The sequence below is a fragment of the Vicugna pacos genome, chromosome 27 (genome assembly GCF_048564905.1).
Source record: "Vicugna pacos chromosome 27, VicPac4, whole genome shotgun sequence".
In the NCBI taxonomy this organism is placed as follows: Eukaryota; Metazoa; Chordata; class Mammalia; order Artiodactyla; family Camelidae; genus Vicugna; species Vicugna pacos.
In genome coordinates this window covers 22,850,732-22,872,969 of record NC_133013.1, presented here as the reverse complement: position 1 = coordinate 22,872,969, position 22,238 = coordinate 22,850,732, and the positions used below count along the sequence as shown (strand labels likewise).

The 22,238-nt window shown below is 52.7% G+C and overlaps 1 protein-coding gene across 1 annotated transcript; it reads right to left on the bottom strand.

Moving 5' to 3' along the window:
- Positions 1-3,518: 3,518 nt before the first annotated feature.
- CTSH (cathepsin H) lies at positions 3,519-22,055 on the bottom strand. The gene is made up of 12 exons (XM_031691761.2): positions 21,878-22,055; positions 18,463-18,494; positions 17,691-17,796; positions 16,363-16,433; positions 15,674-15,778; positions 13,205-13,291; positions 12,361-12,416; positions 10,640-10,721; positions 9,143-9,211; positions 6,525-6,631; positions 4,732-4,857; positions 3,519-3,935 (listed from the first exon to the last, which is right to left on the bottom strand). Exons 1-12 carry the CDS (start codon positions 21,966-21,968, stop codon positions 3,860-3,862), a joined length of 1,008 nt encoding a protein of 335 aa, XP_031547621.2. The 5' UTR covers positions 21,969-22,055; the 3' UTR covers positions 3,519-3,859.
- Between the last annotated feature and the right edge of the window lie 183 nt (positions 22,056-22,238).

Here is a 22,238-nt window from a genome sequence, read left to right as displayed (position 1 = left end):
CTGTTCACATACCCAAGGAGGAGCCTGTTTCCCTGGGAATGTCCCAATTTTAGCACAAAAATGTCCCAAGTCCCAGGAATACCCTCAGTGCCAGGCCAGCGGGGATCGGGGGGGTCACCCTACATTCAAACCAAGGCTGTTTGAACCTAGATTATCCTTCAGTCACCTTAGCTAGAATTTGACAAACCAGAAGGGAACTATTTTAAATTTTGCATACGTGTACATTTGTGACACTTAAAAAGAATCTATTCTAAATCCTAATTCACATACACATATCTGAGTAGGGGAGAGAATTAACCTTTTCACGTTTTAGGGCTGCGAAGGTCTCTAGCCCTGCCCCAGCAGGATGCTCCTCTCCAGCGGTGGCCGGATTCAGAGGAGAAGGGATCACCTCCCACTCGGTCCTGTGGGAGTGGGCGCCCTGGATCATGCTTGCAGGCCACAAGCAGTTGTACTAAAGAGAAGGCTCCTATGCTGATAAATCCAGCCCTCTCGCAGGTGCCTTACGGGGTGGAGTAGGTGCTGCCCGGGACTCAGACAGATCCGGGTTCCTCTCCCAGCACCAGAACTTGTAACCGTGGGCGTGCCACGCCGTAGGCTTCCTCTGGAAATGGACTTACCTTGCCTCGTAGAAGCTTAGAGGAGGACTGAATGGGGTCATGTGACTGAAGCACCAGCCCAGAGCCTGGCCTACATAAAGTAGTAGGTGCTTAATAAGTACAAGCTGCTGATGTGCAGGTGGAACCTTCACAACAGCCACACAGGAGAACTGGCTGGGAGGTGGCTCCTGGCTGACTCCAGAAAAGGTGGGTAACGAAGCTTGTGAGTGTGAATGCAGCTCCTAGACCTGACTTGCCCTTGCTGTGTGTCTTCCCTGCCTCGGGGGCAGGGCTGGGCAAGTGCTGGGGGCTTAATACACAATTGATTCTTGGACAAATGCGTGGAAGGTCACCCCCTCTTTTACTGAGTGCTTTTCTAAGAGCCAGAAGTGGCACTGTGACATAAATTCCATATAAAACATCTCACCTTCATGGACACATTAGTCTTGGGAGAAGATGCCTAGTTGACTTAAAATAATGCTAATGGTGGCAGGAATGGGCCCTGATCTTCCAAAATTAATACATCTTGACATTTTTAGGTCTTGAGCACACAGGCTTCTAAACATAGCCTGTGTCTATGTGTCTATGTCTATGTCTAAACATCGCCTACTGCATTCAGGATGGTTTCAGTTGCAAATGATAGTTGCAGCTCAAACTGACTCATTAAAAAAGGGAATTCTTTGGCTCATGTAACTGAAAACTATGTGGAAAAGCATTGGACATGAAGGTGCTTCATGGTGCTTCAAAGCTTCAGGCATTGACCCAGCTGCTCAGTGGCCTCTGGAATAGCCCATCTCTTGCCCCTGCTTTCCTCTCTTTTGGCTTCATTTTCATTTTTGGCATTTTCACATTTCAGCGCAGTGGCCAAACAGAAGGCCCCGGTAGCTCCAGGTTATGTCTCACTAACTTCCTCCAGGGCGAGGAGCTGTGTGTGTGTGTTGTTGTTTGTTGTTTTTTTTTTTTTTGAGGTAAAAGCACCACACATCTGTTGACAGTTTTGGAGGTCAGAAGTGTCTCACTGAACTAAAATCAGTTGTCACCAGGCTGCATTCATTCTAGAGGCTCTAGGGGAGAATCTACTTCCATGCCCTTTTTAAAAAATTGAAGTGTAATTGACCTGTAACACTTTGTTAGTTCCAGGTGCACAGCATATTGATTTGATATTTCTATACATTATAAAATCGTAACCAGAAGAGTCCTCTTTGATGGTTCCCACAAAATTCCACATTCATTACCATCTGACTGGCCCATCTTGGGCCATGTGCTCACTCCTGGACCAGTCACTGGCTGGAGGGATCAAGCAGTGTCATTGACAAAGCCTAGGTCACATGGCCTAAGCCTAGGTCACATGGCCTAAGCCTAGGTCACATGGCCTGGGGGAGCAGGGAGGGGTAGACCCTCTAGTAAAACCCGGAAGCACTAACGGGAGAGGCGTGGCTTCCCAAAGGAGAACCGTGATGCTGTTACCCAGATAAGAGGAAACGGATGATGGAGAGAGCTTACTAGACAGACATTTTCTTTTTGGAATTTCTACAGATGTTTCCATCTGATTTAGGCAAACTTACAGGAGGAGCCTGTCACTCTGGGTTTCCCAGATTCACTGGTGTGGCATTTGAAGTTGCCCCCTTCCTACCTCCCAGCCCCAACTCCCTGTCACATAGAGGCAGAGCTGTCCTGCAGGGCTCTTTGCCCCTCCTGAGCTTTTGAACATGCTTTGCCTTTTACATGGAATGCCTTTGTTGTCCTTCCTTAAGCCTATTCCTCCCTCAAAACTCGGCTCAAAAATCTCATCTGTGAAGCTCCTTGGTTTCCTAGGGGCAGAGTCAGTGCCTAACTATATGGGTAGCATCCCATATAAATCCCTCAAACATGCACTCCTGGACGTTGTTTAAAAGATACAATTAACGTACCATAAAATTCACCCGCTAAGAGTATACGACTCAGTGAACATCAGTATATTCACCCGGTTGTTCAAACATCACCCCATCTAGTTCCAGAACGTTTTCAAGACCCCCAAAAGAAAGCCCAGACCCATAAGCAGTCGTCCTCCATTCTCCCCTCCCCCAGCCACTGGCTAACACCAGTCTGCTTTCTGTTTCTATGGATTTACCTGTTCTGCACATTTTATAGCGATGGAATTAGACAGTATGTGGTCTTTTGTGTCTGGCTTCTTATGCAGCATAATGTTTCCAAGGTTTATCCACATGGTAGCATGTCTCAGTACCTCATTCCTGTTTATGTCTTAATAATCCTTTGTATGAACAGACCACATTTTATTCATCTGCTTGTCCGATCATGAGAATGTGGCTATTTCCCCATTTTGGCAATTACGAACAATGCCGCTGTAAACGGTCATGTATGCGTTTCTGTGTGGACATATGTTTTCAATTCTCCTATGTCCGGAATTGCTGGGACATACGGTAATTCTATTTTTAACTTTTTGAGGAACTGCCAAACTTTTCCAAAGCAACTGCAACATTTTACATTCTCATCAGTAGTGGATGAGGGCTCTGATTTCTCTGCATCCTCACCGACACTTACTATCATCCGTCTTTTTTGATCAGAGCCATTCTAGTGGCTCTGAAGTGGCATCTCAGTGTGACTTTGATTTGCAGTTCCCTAATGACTAATGATGCTGAGCATCTTTTCATGTGCTTATTGGCCATTTGTGTATCTTCTTTGGAGAAATGTTTATTCTCCATGTGGAGAACAGGCTTGCCCACCAATGTGGGTTTGAATTCTGGTGCCGTCAGAACCTGGAACACTTGCTCCTCCCTACCCACTCAGGGACAGATAATCAAGATATCAAATTAAACCTGCTCTTCCTCCTGGGTCCCCCATCTGGTGGACAGGAACACCACCCAGGCCATCCTGAGCCCGGAGGCTGACCCAGGCCGTAGCACGCAGTACAGGCCTGACTCAGGGAGGTACTCACAGATGTTTATTGAATAAAAATGGTCAATGGAGTGTCTTCCAGATGTGAAAAGCAGCCCTTTTGGGAAGAAAGAATATTCTCGGTCCACGTGGGGTTGGGTCAAACACCATGCCTAAGGCACACGGCTTGGGCCACCTCTGCATCAGCAGACGTGGGTGAGCTTGCTACTGAGTGGAACTCTTCTTCGTTTTCTTCGGGTTTCCAGGCTCCGCAGGAGTGAGAGGGCCCTGGGTGGGTCTCCCTCCACTTCCTCCAGGTCAGGGTTTTAGGGCCCAGGCTGCCCTTCCTCCCTTCCTCTGCCAACCAGTCGCCGTGACATCCTGGCTCACACCAGGGGGATGGGGTAGGAGGCGCAGGCGGCCAGGCCGCACATGTTCTTTCCGCGTTCAATGAGGAAGTACCTGGGCAGAGGGAAGGAGGTGAGGCCCGGCTGGTGGCTTCCTCACCCCTGGTCTTCCCCTCTGGATTTATTCATAAACAGCGTTGGGCTTATCTGAGACCCAGGAGATCTCTGACCTGACGTCATGAATAACTTCTTCCCTCTCCTTGGCCACCAAATGACCTCTCTTCCTTATTCTATCCGCACCTCACTGCTCCCAGAATTCTCCAAGGGCCCCTTCTTAGCCCTGCCTAGCTCTCATGTAGTTACAATCATCCCTGGGACCCCTGAGCTAACGGATGAGGACACAGAGTCCGAGAGGAGAGACAGACAAAGTCACATCAAGATATGTACCCAGGGTGGGTGGGGGTAGCTCGGTGGCAGAGTGCACGCTTAGCATGCAGGAGGTCCTGGGTTCACTGCGGGGGTTGGGGGGAAGGCATGTACCCAGGCCTTCTAGAAGGAGGGGCTGTCAACCATCAGGGGTAATCTCATTGCCTAGATTTCTCAAAAATGGGCCCTTCCAGGTGCTGGCTTAGTCCCAGGGGGCTCTGTGCTGTGGGCTGTTTCCTTGCGGTGGTCACAGACCCTACTGAGCCAAAGGCATTCCTGTTCCCAACAGAATCGCTAAGATCTGGGGTCCAGGATGGGAGAGGGGTTACTAGAGGGGTCTTGGGGGTGGGAAGGTGGCATTCTCACACTCCTCTCCCTCTGGCCTGGGGCGAGGGCTTGGCTGACCAGCTTCTAGAAACCATGTATTTGAGGTGTAGGGGGACCTCCCCGAGGGCCCCCAGACCTGGGACCTGGAAGCTGCTTACCCATTCATTCCCCACCGGGTACCCCAAGAGTTTTTCACGATCCAATATGGTGTCCCATTTTCTTCTCCGTACCCAACAGCCAGCACTGCATGGTTTACTTTATCTGGAGTTTTATGACAGAAAGGACTGGAAAACGAAAATAAAAAAGGCTTGAAAATATGGAAAGGGTAAAAGTGAAGACTCAATCACAGCCAACAAGTGATTTAGAGCAATGTTTCCCAAAGGGGGAACTCAGAGGCATTTAAGGTGGTGAATTAACTCCCATGTAAGTCCCAGGGCAAGAGAAGTATTCCCTTCAGCCCCTTTGGTTCTGCTCACTCAAAGGAGAGGGTCTGAGCGTGGTGCTGGCCCGGCTCCAGCAAGCAGAGCGGCCCTCCTGCCGCTCCCCCTGCGGGCAGCAGTGTCCAGTTAGTTTCACAGAGCATCGCTTCGTTGCCGTCTTTCTATGATTAAGTTGTACGGGGGTTGGGGTATGGTTCAGTGGCAGAGCGCATGCTTAGCGTGCACGAGGTCCTGGGTTCAGTCCCCAGTACCTCCATTTACCTTGTATTTAGAGCAAATATACAGGTTTCCCATTTAAGCCCATGAACTAGTTCCCATGAGGAAATTCTGGGAATTTCTAGAGGACAAACTGTAGCGGTCACATATTCATTCAGCTGATGTGTAGCTGAGTTGTTGGGATGTGCCAGGCCTGAGGCAAGGTACAAAATACTGCTCCTGAATTTAGGAAGCTTCCTTTGGCAGACGACTTCTATACAGTGGACTGAGGGCTGTGACAGCCGGGAGGCTGTTGGGAGCCCAGCGGATGGGATGCAATTCAGCGGGGCAGGGGTGGGGTGAGGTCAGGAAAGGCTTCCCTGAGAAGGCAGCAGACATGCCTAAAACTACAAACTCTTCAGTGGGGCTGGAGCGGGCACAGGAAAGAACAGGGCGGATGCAAGTGATTCTGATGGAGATGAGCCTGGAGAAAGGAGGACCAGATTAGGAGGGTCTCCCCAGCCAGGCTAAGACACGGAGAATGTAGAAGGTGGTATGGCAGGAAGGGTGTTCCAGGAGGCTGACTGGCTCGGAGCGGAGGATGGACCAGTGGTGGGGGCACAAGGACAAGCCAGTTTGGAGGCAACGGTGGACAGAGACATGGGGAGGGAGTGAGAGCACATTTCTGAGCAGCGTTAGTGGGGCAGCGTCTGATGACAGGGAGGAAACACATAGGATCTGAGCTCTCCATGGGCCGTGCAGCCAGATGTGGCAGGGAGGCCCTTGGCTCTACGGGTCCAACGCTCGGCAGAGACCAGGCTGCCAGACAGAGACTTGGAGATTCTTGGCAAACTGTTGTCCGTGGAGTTCAAGGAGTGTCTGAGGAGAAAGCCCTGGAGAACACAAGCATTTAGGAATGGCCAGACAAAGAGGAGGCCACGACGTAGATGCTGGGCAGCTGCCAGAAGCGGCTGAACTCACATTGCAAAATAGGCAAGAGGCGTGCATGAGATGAACCCCGTGTTAGACGTGTCAGCAACTCGGGTTTTCTGGGAAACCCTGCGGTGAAGCCTTCAGCACAGGATCCTGGCATCTGAGAGCAGCTACTTTCCCTTCCCTATTTCACATCTTCAAATTTTTGAACATAGATTTTCATAACCAGAGGCAGCTCCTCTGTTGAGGAAGAGTGAGCCCTGGGCTCCATGTGGCCTGGCTCTGACCTCCCGCTCCTCCTCGCCACACCGGAGGCCACGGGTCCTGAGCCTCAGGGCTGAGGCCCCCGGCCCCTCCCGTGCAGACTGTCGGGCCCGGCTTACCTGGAGTAGATGCCCTTTCTGTACAACAGAAAGTCGTTAGTCACCTCGAAGGCAAAGCTCACGGGGTTGTGCAGGCCGACCGCCTCCACCATCGACGCCTCGTCATTCTGTGGACAGACGGAGGGGCTGACAGCTGGACACACAGGCTCTGCCACCTCCTGACCCTACTTAGAAGCGTGACCCTCTGCCCCAAGGTAGGGGACAGAGGCGCAGAGCAACGTTGACGTCCAGGAGGAAGCAGAGGGAAGAGAAGGCTGTTTTAGGCCAAAAAGCCGCCACCAAGGGGGAGCTGCCCCTCCTCACAGCAGAGCTGGGCCATAGATATTGGGGGCTGGTATGGGGACCCCGCCCTCTTGTGTCTGAATGGTCAGGAGCCTTTGGGATTCCAGGTCCTTTTGGCTAACAGGTCCCTCCTCCGAAGCTGTGGCTGCACTGTGACCTCCCTCGGTTTCACTGGGCTGGTCGTGGGCTTGTCTCTGTCCCCCTCCCTGCTCTGCTCCTAGAGAACCCCCACTCTGTGGGGTCAGGCCCAGGGTGCAGCATGGACCCATTCATTTGCGCACTCACAACCATTCAGCAAGGTGCTTCCATGAGCCAGGGGCTCCAGAGGGTGCAGAGGTGATGTGACTCCAGCTCCCAGGATCCCCTGCACCCACAAAGCCAGTCTAAGGAGTTTTTGTGGCAGAACACAGGGTTTAGGAGGCTGTGCACATATAAGGCCCAGATGGTGGTGGAAACGAGAAGACCCAGCAAAGAGCTGTGTGCCTAACAAGGACGCATCCCCATCGGCTGGGGAAGGCAGGTGGGAGGAAGCCAGAGGCTTCCTGGAGGCTCCAGCTTGGAAGGGAGCTGCGGAGGCCAGGTGAGAGCAGCAGCTGGAATCCCCTGGGGAGCTTTAAAAAAGCCCAGTGTCCAGGCTGCACCCCAGACAATGAGATCCACATCTCTGGGGTGGGTCCCAGGCAGCAGGAGTTTTTCAAGCATCTCTGCTGGGAACCACTGGGTTAGCATGAGTGAGGAGGCCATTCCCCTGGCTGGCACCCTTTGGGAGTTGAAATGAGCGTGAGCTGAGGCCAGGACTCTGCTGATGGGGAGGACATGCTGGAGGGGTCGAGGCACCCAGCCTTCCCTCAGTCCTCCCTCCCTGGAGGGGTGGGCAGAGATCCAGCTGCAAAAAGCGAATAGCTGGTAAGTAAGTGGCTTCCTTCCTTATGTTCAGTAAAGGCCTTGTAAGCGCAGACAGGTCAATGTAGAGGAGACAGGAAGGCCTGCCCACCAAGAGGGGAGCGTGTTGTCGGCCCGGCCACGGAGGGCTGGACCCAGTGCCGGCTGGCCCTTCAGGGCCCTCCGGGTGTCTCAGACAAGGCTTGCCTGGGCACCGGGCAAAAAGGATATCTCTGAGCCCCGCATTCATCTCTTAGTGGGATACAAATGGGCCAGAGTCGGTCAGCCCTCGGTGGGTGTGTCTAAGAGAAACTGGCTATTTTCTGCAGATAAATGTATCACAGAAACATTCCAGTTATAGGTTGTAGGTTCTGGAATGACAGGATCTCGGTTCAGATCCAGGTTCCACTTCTTAGCTCTGTGGCCTGGGGCACATTGCTTAACCACTCCAAACATGTCTCCTCATCTATAAAGGGAAGAGGATAATGACACTAATCCAGGGTTGTCTGCTGTCTAAAGGAGATAATCTGTGTTAAGTGGTTGGTACGGCACCTGGAACGCATGCCAGAAACTTCCGCTGTTACTACCACTGCCGACTGCCTGGCACGTGCTTCAGTTAAATGGTAGCTACTGTCACACAGACATCACGTTGTGACTTACACATACATGTGGGGGCACGCAGCCTCAGCCTCACAATCTCAGCTATACACATCACACCTAACACAGCCACAGATTCTTTCACTCTTTGAACAGATTCTCCCACACTCACAGGCACACACTCGAGTCACAAGGGCTGTTCACACATCCAGCTCTCTCTTGGACAAACAGGATATGACCATACTTCTCCATCCACTTGCAGTGAGGTGTGGCTGTGTAACTTGTTTTGGCTTAAAGAGCCAGTGCATCATTTACCAGTGTCTCTCCCTCTGCCTGGGTACTGGAGTGAAGCCAATGACACAGAGAATAGCCCTGCTTAAGCTGAGAGACACGTCACAAGAGCGAGACACAGACTCTGTTTTAGGCCATTCAGAGTTTGGAGTTGTTACTGCAGCATAACCTGGCTTATCCTGACGGGGACGCACATTCGTACTCAGTGCATTCACAGTCAACATTACACAGACATACGCTGACGTCACACGCATGCTCACGTTCTCTCTGGCAGGATGGGGATTACTGCTTGCATTTTATAGGCAAGAAAACTGAAACACAAGGATGAAGACTTGTGAGGACTCAGGTCAGAACCACAGCATCTGACTGCCAGTATCTTGTTCTTTCCCTCCCATCCTCCACCTTGCTGCCACCATGGAGACTGAGATTCAATGGTAAAGTGATACGCTGCCAGGAAAGGCTGCCCTGCCATGCCCTGTCACCAACACCTGGTCATCTAACAGCAGTGGAGACACTGGCTTCCTTATCAGAACACACTCTCCATCCAAGAGAAGGATCGTACTCACCATTGTGATGTTGACTACATCCTTGACAAAAGCAATGGCCTTACTGGGCTGGAACTTGCAGTCATCATCCTGTTCAGGGCAGCAGAGGGCATGGAATACAGGTTAGGGATGCTCGGCCCTGAGCTGAGACTTCAGGCCTCCCCTATACAATTTGATAACATTTATAAAGCAAAAGCTACAGTGCCAGGGGTGGTGGGTGGGGTCACTTAAGAGGGAATTAGAGGCATCCTTGTGCTCAAGGACCATAGTCTAGTGGGAGGAGATGGTCCTGTCTGGCTTTGGCAGAGGTGGGCTCGCGTGGCACTTGGTGGGAGCATGAGGAAGGGCCTAACCCAGTCCATGGAAGCTTGCTGAGAAATGGAGGCAAGTAAGAGCCTGCATGGGAGGCGAAGGGAGGGCTAGTCTCAGCCCGGGGAATTGCAGACAAGAGGTAGGCGCAGAGGTAGGTCACGTGGAGGGAAGAGCAAGGCCTTCTGAGACGAGAGAGGTGGTCAGGACGACAAGAGGGGCAGGACCTGACATTAGGAACCAGTGGGTGGTTTGGTGGGAGCACAAGTTTAATGATGGGGGGAGTAAAGTAACAGACTAGACTGGAAAGAGATCCGGGTGGGGTGGGGGTGGGACGGGACTCGAAGGACAGGCCAAAGAGTCTGGACTTTCTCTTGCAGGCCCCAAGGAGCCTTTGAAGAGTTCTGAACAAGGCAGAGTGTGGTCAGAGCTGGGTCTGAGAGGCTACTCTGGTAGCCCCCGGGTGGAGGTGGTCCAAGGAGAGGCCACCTTAAGTGACCTAGGATGAAGGGATGCCAAGGTCCGAGTAGGGGCAGGGACACAGGCTGGACCAAAGGATATGACATGAGTAAGTCTATGATGATGTCAGAAGGCTGACTGAAGCGAGGGTCTGGCAGGAGACCACCCCTAGAACAGACCACTGGTGACCAAGAGGTTTTAGGGAAGGTTGGTGCCTCCCATCACTGAGTGGGGAAATACAGGAGGAGTCCCAGGTTTGGGGGAAAGATGAGGTGCTTAGCCGTGGACAGGCTGGGTTGAGGTGATGACAGGAGAGGCCCTTGCACGTTGGGCAAGCGCTGGGTGAAGTGGGTGTGGGTCCAGGAGTGTTGTCAGCACGAGGCTGACTGTGGACGAGCTACTGATGGATGGGAGGGAAGAAGCCAACAGATGGTGCTCTGGCGCACGCACAGCAGCAGGAGGGGAGCCGGGGGAGCCAGAGCCACGCCCGCGAGGCACGGGAGAGGTGGTGAGGAGAGTGACTGTGCGGCCACAGGGAGGGCGGTAAGAGGCCCCCGGGTTGGTGAGCGCCAGGCTCAGGTGAGCAGAGGAGGTGAAGGAGTGAACCTGAAGAGACAGCTCTGAGAATTCAGGTGGGAGCCGGGAGCCCTCAAGAGGTGTGGGGAGAAGGGATGTTTTCCGAGGCCGGGATAAGAAGGAGACAGGGAGCGCTGCAGACCAGGAAGCCGAGCCCAGGCTGCCCGGAGTTACCTTGCCCTTGTAGGGGTAGGTGTCTTCACCCATGATGCCCCTGTTGTACCGGATGTACTCGAAGGCCTGGCTGGGGAGACCCCTGCAAGAAGGACACACAGCTGTGCGCACCTGGGACTGGCCCCAGTGGAGGTGGGGCCTGCCCGGCTCAGTGACAGGGAAGTCCCCGAGGGGCTAGCAATGCCACCGCACTTGCTTGGCCTCAGGACATAGCTCAGAAGAGGCTATTAAGGAGGGCCCAAGGTCCAGCCGCACGAGCTTCTGCGGGACAGGCCCCTCGAAGCCAGGCCCCTACTCTGTCAGGAGCGGGCACTCCCACAGGACAGCCGACAGTGTCTGCCCGGCTCACCAATATCGCCACCGCTGTGCCTGCGGGGCCCCGCCTGGCAAACACCACTGTCTGACCCCTCATAACCTAGAGAGGTAGATGGTGTTCTTTCTTGCGTTTCAGAAAGGCTGAGCAGCTTGCCCAGGGCCACTCACTGTAGCCAGCATCTGGCCCCAAAGTGGATCTTTCCTACATCGCGTTGCCTGTAAACAGAACTCAACAGCTCCCTGCCACAGCTCCCCAGCAATGCCCGGTCCCGTCTCTGTTTCTCCTCCACAGCCTCTGTCACCACCCCATCTCTGGCACACCTGTTTATGGCCTGTCTGGCCCAGCTAGAACGTCAGCGGCCGGATCCCCTGTACCAAGACACATAGCAGGTGCTTGGTCAGATTTGCTAAATGGATGAAAAAATGACCCCTTCGAAAATGGTGGGGCCCCAGAGCACCCTTTCAGACTCTTGCAATGGGTGGTGTTTGTGAATGACAGAGAGGAAAGTGACCAAAAATGAGGTGGACGGTGAGGCTGAACATGACATGATGGTGGGTCAGTAACTAGGCTGTGACTTTACCCAAGGTCTCGGCCCCAGGCCCGGAGCATGCTGTCTGCAGGAGGCCCCCGTGTTGGCTGCTGCCACAGCAGCAGGTGGAGCACGAGGCCTTCCCAGGACTCGGCCCCAGGAGGAGCAAGGGCCCTGGGGCTGGGGGGACGGGCCACAGGTAGGTGAGGGGAGGCAAGGCTGGGAGCATGCCCTGGGGAGCACGAGGGGCCTGGCTTTATGGGTGTATGTGCTGGGAAAGCCGCCAATCCTGAGGAAAGGTCTGAGAGCGTTGCATGTGGGGAGGAGACAAGGGCTACAGACATACGGAAACTTGCGCAAATCCCTAGCAGCCTGTTCTGAAAACGTGCCAGGAAAACAGGCCCAGCGAAGACGCAGCCTTCCTGCCTGAACACCGAACCACATCTACAAAGGTCCTTCGTGCAGCCGGCTGAGCTGGGGTGGCCAGAGCTTCAAGAACTTGTAGAAAGGCCAAGCGGACATCTGTGTGTGGGTCTTGGTTTTGGAGGATGATGCATTTTTCACTCTATTAATTCTTTTGGCTGCTCGCCCAGAGGCCTTGGTGGCTGATGAGGTCAACCATGCTGTGAGGTGAAATCCGGGAGACACCAGGGAAAGAGGATAGATTTTGGAACCAGGCAGGCCTGGGCTTGGATTACAACTCTGCCTGTTCTGGCTGAGAGGCCTTGGGCGTGTGAGGTGCCCTTCCCTCCCTAAGTGAGGCCAATTTTGCTAGCACTGAGGGCAGGGTCTGCGGCAGCGCCCAGCACATCCTGGAAGTGATCAGCGGGAGATGAGAAGGGACTTCAGGCCCCCCCGCCCCGGTCGGGGACGTACCCTTGGCAGCCATGATTGTTGAAGTTCTGGGCGCAGTCCACCAGCTGCTGTTCTGCCTGGAGGGAGGAACACACCCAGTGAGCTGAGAGCGGAGAGCCTTCTTGGACGGGCGTGGGCGCCGGGCCTCCCCTGCTGACCCACGCCTGTGGTCCCATCGGCTCTGGGTCAGGAGGACCAAGTCATAAGCTCCCCAAGGGCAGGGAGGGTCTCTGTGTGTGTGAGGTGCTAGCCCAGCTGGCGGCACACATCACAGAAAAGTGCACTGATGACCTGGCAGCCAAGAGGGCAGGTGAGGGTATGGGGACCCGCGTGTCTGAGTGCTGCCCTGAAGGGCGCACATGCCTGTGGCTCGGGGGTCCGTGGTGGCATGGGGGGGAGGGGACAGGCCTCCCCTCAACCAAGGCCCTCGTGGCCCTCGCCAGCCCTGCCCTCTCTCCTCTCCCTCTTCCCCACACAGGAGGCAGGGGCTGGGCAGTCACCCCTCACTCTGGCGGTCAGTAGTTGAACACATGTCCCGGCTCTTCCCTCCATGAAGATGTCCAGCTTGGGAGAGGACACAGGTCCCAGAGGGCTGCCTCCCAGGCAGGCTCTGCTCTCTGAAGGCCCTAGGTTGTCAAACTGAGGAGCAGCCAGACCCAGCCGGGAAGGAGCCCTTGGGCCATTTACTCAGTAAGCCTCATTTCTTTCTAAGAAAAGTGTTCACTGAGATTTGCATACCAAACGTCCATGGGGCTGGGATACCTGAAGTCCAACTGAAGGCCAAAGCCAAAAAGAAGCCTGAAGGCCCAGGCTGTGACCCCTGCAGGAGGTGCCCCCCCAACCCCGCCCGTGGCTGGTCGCTCACCAGAGAGAGCAGATTCCCGGTGGCGATGGCGACGGCTGACTCCAGGGCGCCTGTGGTGGAGAAGGTCCAGCAGCTGCCGCAGCCGCCCTGCAGGTGGGGGTGGGGGGCGGGGCGTCAGAAAGCCACGCCCCACGGACCGGGCCCCTGAGAACCCGGGCGCCCCGTGACTTCAGTCTACAAAGCCCTGGTGCACATGTGTCCGCTCTGACCCTCGCGAGCCCTGTGAGCCGCACCCCTGCCCCCGTGCCACAGACGAGGAGACCGAGGCTTGTCAAGGAGACAAGGAGCAGCGCCCGCGCACTCCTAGGCCTGGCCCCACCTCACGCGTCCCATCCTGTGGTCTCCTGGCGCTCCTTATGCTGGCTCCTCTTCCTCCCACGGTTTCCCAGCAGACGGACTCACCGAAGTCCTGTTCCTAGAACCTTCTCTCTCACCTTTCCACCTCCAATCTCATTCCACCCACAGTCCTGTTACACTAACAACTCCCAAACCCTGCCTCGGCCCTGACCTCCACCCAGACCCACACATCCCGGCCCCCAGATGATCCCACCCGGACGCCCCAGACTCTGCCCGTCCTTCCCCCCTCCATCCACCTCACCATCTTCTGCCACAGTCACTGCCGTGCCCCGCCTCCTGACTCGGGGCCTGGAGCCTGCCTGCCGGGGCACATCACAGCTCTGTCCCACACCGCCCATGTGACCTGGGCAATTCGCTGCCCCTCGAGCCCTCAGTTTCTTCACAGGAACAGCCGTGCTTGCCTCACAGGGCTGTTGGGGGGTAGATAAGGCCGCGCCTGTCAGGCAGTTACCCCACGGGCTCAGGAACGTCACCTGCTGCTGTCTGTGCTTTTCTCTCAGCCTCCTCTGTCCTTGTCCACCCCTCACTGGCTCAGTGCTCCACATTCTACTTGTGCAACGGCTCCTAAGATTCCCTTCCCCACTGCCCTAGCTGAGTCCTCGTCGCTTGTCTCCATGCAAGGAACCTGCACACTGGGCTCCCCCCGGAGTCTCTTCCTCTCGGATCCTCGCCTCAGCAGGGAGGGGAGGGCCTGGTCAGAGGTCTCCAGCTGGTCAAGGAGGTGGGTTGGCCATGGCTGAAGGAGGCAGAGCAGGGCTGAGCCACCAGCACTGGCGTTGAGCAGACACCTGGCTGGAAGTGCCCTCTGTCACCTGCTAGCCTTGTATCTTGAGCAAACCACCTTCCCTCAGAGTTTCCTCCTCTGTAAAGTGAGAAACCCTCAAGGCTGCTGAGCTAACGTTGGATCTCGCTGCTGGATCTGTAACCACAAAGCGGCCACGGCGAGAGACCACACACACCTACGAGAGTAACCACCTTGTTCTGGCCGCTTCGCCCAGGGGGCTCCGTCCTGCCCGACCACCAGGAACAGTTCACACGAAGACCTGGAACATTCTCGGCAGTTCTCACTTGCCCAAAGCGTTCAGGCTTCCACACATAATACTTGTTGCTCTGAACTGTCATTGGATTCTCAAATGGTCTAGAAACTGCCATTGGGTCTTGGGGGAGAGGGCTGACTTCATTATACCCCTCTGATCCCTGGGAAAGGAGACTAGTTTTGGCTTCTGGGTGCTGGTCTGTACATTGAGATCACTAGGCAGGCTCTGGGAACCCAGTGCGCCTGTCTAGGCAGATTTACAGCTGTGCCACATGGCTTTAAGGGGAAGGAGAAATTGTTTCTTGTGGAGAGTTGCAGTGGAAAGCCAAGTGCTTCCAGGAGGGAAACCTTCACCTCGTATTTCCTGGGATCGAGAGGTCACACTTTCTGAAGAAGGTCACTGCACTGTCACTTTCAGGGGACAGCAGAGGGTAAGTCCAGAGTCTCCAGAACAGAGCTTGTACTGGGACCCCTGCCCCAGCCAGAGGCCCAGTCCTCAGCCCTGAGTGCTGGGAAGGCACCACCGCTGCCGTCCTAGGACAGTATGCCCTGCAGGGGGCGCTATTCCCAAAGAGCCGGCCCTTGAGGGGCCAGTCTCCTGCTCTCGGCCACAGCATGTCTGAAATGCTGGGTTTCATTGTGATCACTGACTACCGGCAGCTACCTTAAGGGAAGCAGCCGGCCAGGGAGGGGCTGGACCCTGGTGCCTTGCGGAGGGGATAAGTGGGCAGTAGGAATGGGGTCCTAGTGTCCAGTTTCTGAAGGGCTCAGAGAATGTTATATTTTGGGTGATTCTATAGGAGAGACCAGGGGAACTTAGGACGGTGGGGTCAGAGATGAGAGTGAACAAGTAAACTTCAGGCTAGTAAAGAAGTACTTTTCCATCCTTCAGAGCAGTCCATAAAAACAATGACGACTTGGCCTTTCAGAGGAAGGCAGCTCGAGAGAGGATGAGTTAAAACCAGAGTTGGGGATATACTTGCTGTGGTTTTGGGATTCTTTGGGGTTTTCTTCCTGGTAAACTGTCTGAGAATGTGGTTACTTTTTGGGAAAAGGATGGGGATTGTCATGAATACCTGATTTTTCACCGGTGAGACAAAATTTCCTTTTTTCCGCCAGTCCATAGAGGGTGGGTAGGGACCAGTACCTCGAAGGTAGTTCCCTTTGGTGGCTGAGCAATTCTGAAACAACAAATTAAAATTTTTTTCAGGGGAAAAAAAGAAAACCTTTTCTGATAGAAAAGTGCATAATTAAAATGGTATCACCAAGAGAGAATGAAAAAGAGTGTGCCTGTCAGAACCATCCCACCCCCATCTATTGGGGCCCAACACTGAATGACAGGTGCCTTTCGGAGCTCGGCATGGGGGAGTTAGGACAAGGTAGCCAGAGTTAGCAAACGGAAATACAGTTCACCAGTTAAATTTGAGTTCCACATAAAAGATAAATAACTGTTGTGCATATCCTGTGCAATATTTAAGATATACTTATGGTAAAATATTGTTTGTTGTTTATCTGAAATTCACTTTTAACTGGGCATCTGTATTTTATCCGGCAACCCTAGGTTTGGGGTCTGCCTTGTTGAGGCCATGAGCAGGGACTGAGGAACTGCTGGGAGCTGACCTCTCTGGATCCCCCCGAGAACCCGGGGCACCCCAGCTGCAGCCAGGGGTGGGGCTGAATCTGGCTGGAAGCAGAGCAAGTTATGAGCTTATTCCAAAGGTTTGAGCGAAAACATGCAGATTTGGTCACAATGAATAACACCCACCTGAGGCTCTGACCAAAGATACTTGCGTTTAAATTCAGCAAAGCTCATGTCTGAAAATTCGTTCAGCCCCACTGGAACAGAGAAGGGAGAACAATCAGCAACAACAACAAAAACAGAAGAGGAGCAGAAAAAATATAAACAGAAAAAATAATGAAACCCTACGTTCACTGTCCTAGTTATAGTCCCGGCAACTTGGCTCCATTCAATTTTTAAATGTGGTATACAGTTGAGCCTTGAACAACATGGGTTTGAACTGCGCAGGCCTACCTATATAAGGATTTTTTTCAGTAGTGAATCCTACAGTGCTACCCTATCCCGGGTTGACTGGATCCTTGCCTGTGGAGCTGTGGATACGGAGGAGCCTTGGATGTGGAGGAACAGTGTCCACAGAGGAACCGTGTACATGAAGGGCTAACTACAGGTTATACTCGGATTTTCAACTGTGTAGAGGGTCACTGCCCCAACCCCCACGTTGTTCAAGGGTCAACTGTAATTCAGTATGCTAAGGTCAACCCTCACTGTGCTTTAGAATTCCCTGGGCTGTACCCCACAGATGCAGTGGGTCTGGGGTGGGGCCTGGGCACCCACTTTTTTGGAAACTCCATTTGTGAGTCTGATGGATGTCTGCGTAAAGAACCACCGCACCAGCACCAGGTGCCTTCTCCCCTGCTACCGCCTTCAGTCTTCATAACACCCCAGCAAGGGAAGCATTATTCTCTCCACTTTACAGTCAAGTACAACTTGAGAGATGTCAACTTCCCCATAATTCACACAGCTAACACTGGGCAGAAATGAGATTTGAACTCAGATTTCCTCCCACCTCATGCCTGTTGATCATATTTCTATCTTAGCTGACACTGCCATCATTTCCGAGCCCTCAGTGTATGTGCGGTGTGTGTGTATTTCTACTGAAACTAACCCGGAGCAAAGGCAGATGCCCTGAGAGGCTGCTCAGGAATCCAGAGTATGTCTCTAAAGAGGCAGGGCCCCCCACAGCAATCCAAGGGCTGAGCATCTGGGCTGGACCCTCAGATGGCAGCATCAGGGCAGGGGCTTCTGTACAGCCTCCTGTAAACTTCACAACCACCCAGAGGGGTACCAGCTCCATCCTAAAATTACAACCCCTTGAATCTCACAGAGAATAACAGCAAAGCCAGAACCTGAGGTCAGCCAGCCACAGCCTCAGAGCCTGGGTTTCTGCTCCTTCCACCCCAAGCCCCTAGTGGGCCCTTTAATCAGCGGATGCTACTAATTGATTTCTTTCCTGATCTGAGACTCTCCCTTCCCCTGCGGACGAGACATCTGGAGGAAAGGCAGCCCCACAGTACTTTTAAATGTGTGGTTCCCAGCATTGTGGGCATTTATCTTCCTCCAGTTGCTGACAAACACTTGCAGCCTGTGGTGGTACTCCTCCGAGCTGTATTTCTTTTGGTGCTGAAACAAAACACATCAGCGATAAGTCATGGAAACAGGGTGCAGCTCATCAGCAGGAGACGGCATTGTTTTCTAAAAGGAGGACTGGAGGTTTCCTTTCTGCCATGATCTTCTGGCCAAATCTGTGTTAGTAGGTGGGACACTGTCCTGGGTCTCTCTGATGACAGTCAGGAAGTTACAAAGCAGACCGTCTGCCTCTGGGGACCTGTGGCCAGAATGAAGCCCATGCAGCTGCGGGAGAGTCAGCCAGCAGAACAAGAGGCCCCGGAGAAAGACCTGCCAAGTGCAGGTTGCACCTGGACAGCACAGCTGGTACTGGGTCAAGTTGATGGCAGAAATCACCATTTCTCAAACACATATGCACCACTGTCTTCCAACTGATTCTGCAGCCAGCACGCAACGTGATCTGAACATAAAATATGGAAGTAAATCTCAAGGCTTGAAAGGCTGTCAGCTGACTGACTTCATCACTGGAGACCACTGTTTGGAAGGGGTTCCTTCAGTTAACTGACTCTTCCCCAGCGCTTGACCGATTTCTCAGTCTGGAAAGACCCAGGAGAGTGAGGTTGGAAAATCCCTCTTCATTATCCAAACCTAGCAGTTTGGTCTAATAACAGAAAATTTACCGAAGTGAAAAACTTCAGAAAGAAGAAGTTGAACACTAACCTGCACCATCCATGACTTAAAATGAAACTTCTCTGCAAAAAGAAAAAAAAAAAATTAGGCCTGGGTGTCTTGCAATAACCTCCGTAGTCAAGTAGGGCACATCAGAACTGATCTGCGTTTTAGGAATCTAGGCTAAATTTAAAGCACCAAAAATGGTGTTATCTAATGCAGAATGTAAGAAGTAACACAAACTCTTACTGCTTTTGTAGTCCAATTAATTTGGAAAAGTGATACGCCATTAACCTAAGATATTAATAATCAGGATGGTGGTTATCCTTAGTGGGGATACAGAGGGGGCTTCTGGGGTGCTGGTAATGTTCTATGTCGTCATCTGGGTGCTGGTTTCATGAATGTGTTTAGATTCTGAAAATTCACTGAAGTGCATAATTTAATTTGTCCACTTTTCTGTATTATGTGATAATTCAATAAGAAGTTAATTAAAAAACCCATATACCCCAAGGATCAGCAAAATTTTTTTTAAAGGGACAGATGGTAAATATCTTGGACTTTGCAGTCTCTACAGTCTGTCACAACTACTCAACTCTGTCCTCGTGTGTGAAAACAAATAGGTGTGACTGTTCCAATAAAACTTTATTTACAAAAACAGGCTGGCTAGTCACTTGTGGACTCCTGCTATATCTACCTGTGTACATTCTTAAGTTATGTAAAAATTTAATTTCAAATTTAATAGCTGCAAAGGATGTATTCCAGCCTACTGTAAATAATAGCATTTTAAAATAAGATTGTTACATCATTCTTTTCAAGCTGGCCAACGAAATCCATATACCATCAAGATTTGATACCCACCATCAATAATCATGAACGAAGCTCTTCTATAAGAACTGGATATTTTACATATTTTATTCTTCTCTTTGAAACCCCATCTCCATCCCAGCCTCACAGAGTTTTATCCTAAGGGAGCATCTGTTTACACTTGATCGCTCTAACATCTTTTTATGCAACAACAAGAACAGAAAGTATAAATGTGAATTACTTATACTTCCTGTGACCCATACACCTCTGAATATTAAAAAAAATTATTCTGGATTGAGTTATCATCATCAATTATTAACACTCCACCTGATTAAAACATTTTGTATATATTACACCTTATAAACAGTAACTGTAAACCTCTGTAGGAAAAGCTTCTCTTAATGAGGTAAATTAAACCATACTAACAACCCCCCTCCCTGTGGTTGGATATTACCTATTTTTTTGAATGGGTTAGCATTAATTCTGGTCTTTGTTTTCATAATAGGTCAAAGGGATGAGAAATTCTGCTCCAATAAGCAGGATTGCTCATTGCTTCTTGCTTCTGGGAACAGAAGGCAATTTTTAGAGTAATGTCACTCAATTCTTTGAACTCCTTCCTACGCCCCAAATCACATGGTGCTCTATTACTCAACGTTATTTCTAGAACCCCATCAACTGATACGTAGAAGTCCTTTCTCCTCTTGGAAGTAAAGGGTTTGGAAATTGATTCCCTGTCTGTGCCGATATCACTTGGAATTTTTTGTGTTCTCCCACGGATCCATACCCTGAAATCTGAAGATCACTGCTGTAGAGAATTTAGATCTCCCCTTGTGGGTCACAGATCTGTTCCAGAAACCAAGCAGTAGTCCTTTTCCCTGGGAATGAAATGCACATCTCTCCGATACATGCTCTTTGTGGGGCTTCAGAGGATTGCAAATCCTGGTTAAGGCCCTGCTACAGCTGATGGCTTCAGAGGAAGACAGACCTCAACCTAGGACCAAAGTTTGAGGCAGATGGAGTTTAGGACAACTGACTAGTGTTTGCCTCTAGCGGTTTCAAAAGCAATAAGCAGGTGTGTAAACCCAGATTACTTTTCATTCACTGGAGGTCAGTGGAGGAAAAAGCAAGAGATGATCTTGGGGCCGGGCCAGAAGTTTCTGCTGGTGACCCCTGTGCCCCAACCTCAGATAGACCCATTTCAATCCACTGTGACTTTTGAAAGAAAGCATACAGACCTTATGTAATACCCTGTCTGGGGGGTCATGTGAGAGTGAGCATCTAGAACATGCGTTAGCAAACTCTGGCCTGCTGCCTGTTTAGGAATGGCCCACCAGCTAAGAAAGTTCACACTTTTAAATGGTTGGGGGAAAAATTATTTTGTAGCACCTGAAAATCGTTTGAATTCAAATTTCAGTGTCTATAAATAAAGGTTTCCAGGAACACAACCCACTCACTCATTTACATGCTGCCTATGGCTGCCTTCAATGCAGAACTAAGCAGCTGTTACAGACTGTGTGGCCCACAAAGCCTAAAATACTCCCTACCTGGTCCTTTATAGGCAAAGTCGGCCAAGCCCGGCTCTGGAGTTGAGACAGCTTCCAGCGCCAGCCCTCCTCCATGCAGGCCATGCAGCCGGGGTAAAGCACGGCCCGGCTGGGGGGCAGCTGGGTTTAGGCTGGGACTGAGCTGGAGCTTGGCACCCTCCCAGGGCAGTCTTGCAGACTGGGGGGCTTTCTTACATAAATGGGTGGGGAGGGATAAGGTAAGATTCTGGCTGTAAAGATTTAGCCTCAGTGATCTTTGTCTAGCGCCCAGGCTGCTCTTTGGTTGCTCTTCTGGGGCCTCAGGGTGAGGTGGGGGCAGGTGGTTTTGTGAGGTCAGAGCCTGTAAGGGGTGGGCTGAGGGTGGGCAGCAGCAGCGAAGGAAGGAGGCTGCAAAGGAGAGCCTTCAGCCCGCGGAGGCGCCTGGGGCCCCAGCAGTAGAAGGCGGGGTTTAAAAGCAGCATGAAGTTGGACTACTCTCAGCTCACCTGGCCATAAAGAGCAGTCCTGGAACTGGACCTTACACCATGGGCCCTTTGAACATTATAGCCCCTGAAACAGCCATTGCTCTAAGCGCAGTCACTCCTCCAAACAGTCCGTCTAGCCCGTTCTTCAGACAGACTCTCAGGGCACCTCTGGGGATCCCTTAGGTGCCAAGTCTCTGGGATGCTGCTAGAAAAGGCTGAAAAATCCCTGCTCTCTCTGGCAGGAGCAGATCAAAGTCCTTTAAGTCTCCAGATGAGGAGCGGAGGGCAGAAGTGGCCGCGGGCTCCTTTGGCATTCTAGGGTCTTCAGCTCCCGCCACCTCCTCGCCCCCGGGCAAGGGGGACCCTTGGCACCTAGACATTGGCTTTTCTGGTCATGAAAGACGTCTGCCCTCCAGACCTCCCCCTCCTCCCGGCCCCCTCCTTTCCTACAGGGCAGGTCACTCCTCCCAGATCCCGGATTCCAACACGCAGATCCCCTGAGCCTCGAGCCTGAGAAATGCCCTGCCGGCTCCTCTGGAGCCCATGGTCCCCCCCACCCCCAGCCTAAGTACTCCCAAGTCTCCGACCTGCCAGGCCCCTTTCCGGGGTCGCCTCCCGGGGAGGCCAGTGGGTCTCCGAGCGCCCTCCCCTTACCTAAGGAGCTCACGGCCAGCTCGGCGGCGTCGCAGGCGGGGGGACCCACGAGCCAGGCCCCGGCGCAGAGCAGCGGCAGGACGGCCCACATCGTGGCGATGGCAGCAACTTGGCCGGCGCACTGGCTCCGAGCGCCCGCGGGGGTGGCGGCCAAAAGCTGCCTCGGGAGGGCCGGGCGGGGCGGGGCGGGGCCGGGCCAGGGGCGGGGCCATGCGGCAGGGGCGGAGCCATGCGGCAGTAGGGGCGGGGCCAGGCGGCAGGCATCCTTAGGCTCCGGCTCGCGGGAGAAGTCGCGCCTCCGACTATCCTTTTCTTTATCGCCTCATACCTCACCCTCTTCTCACCGCCCACCTCCCTCCCT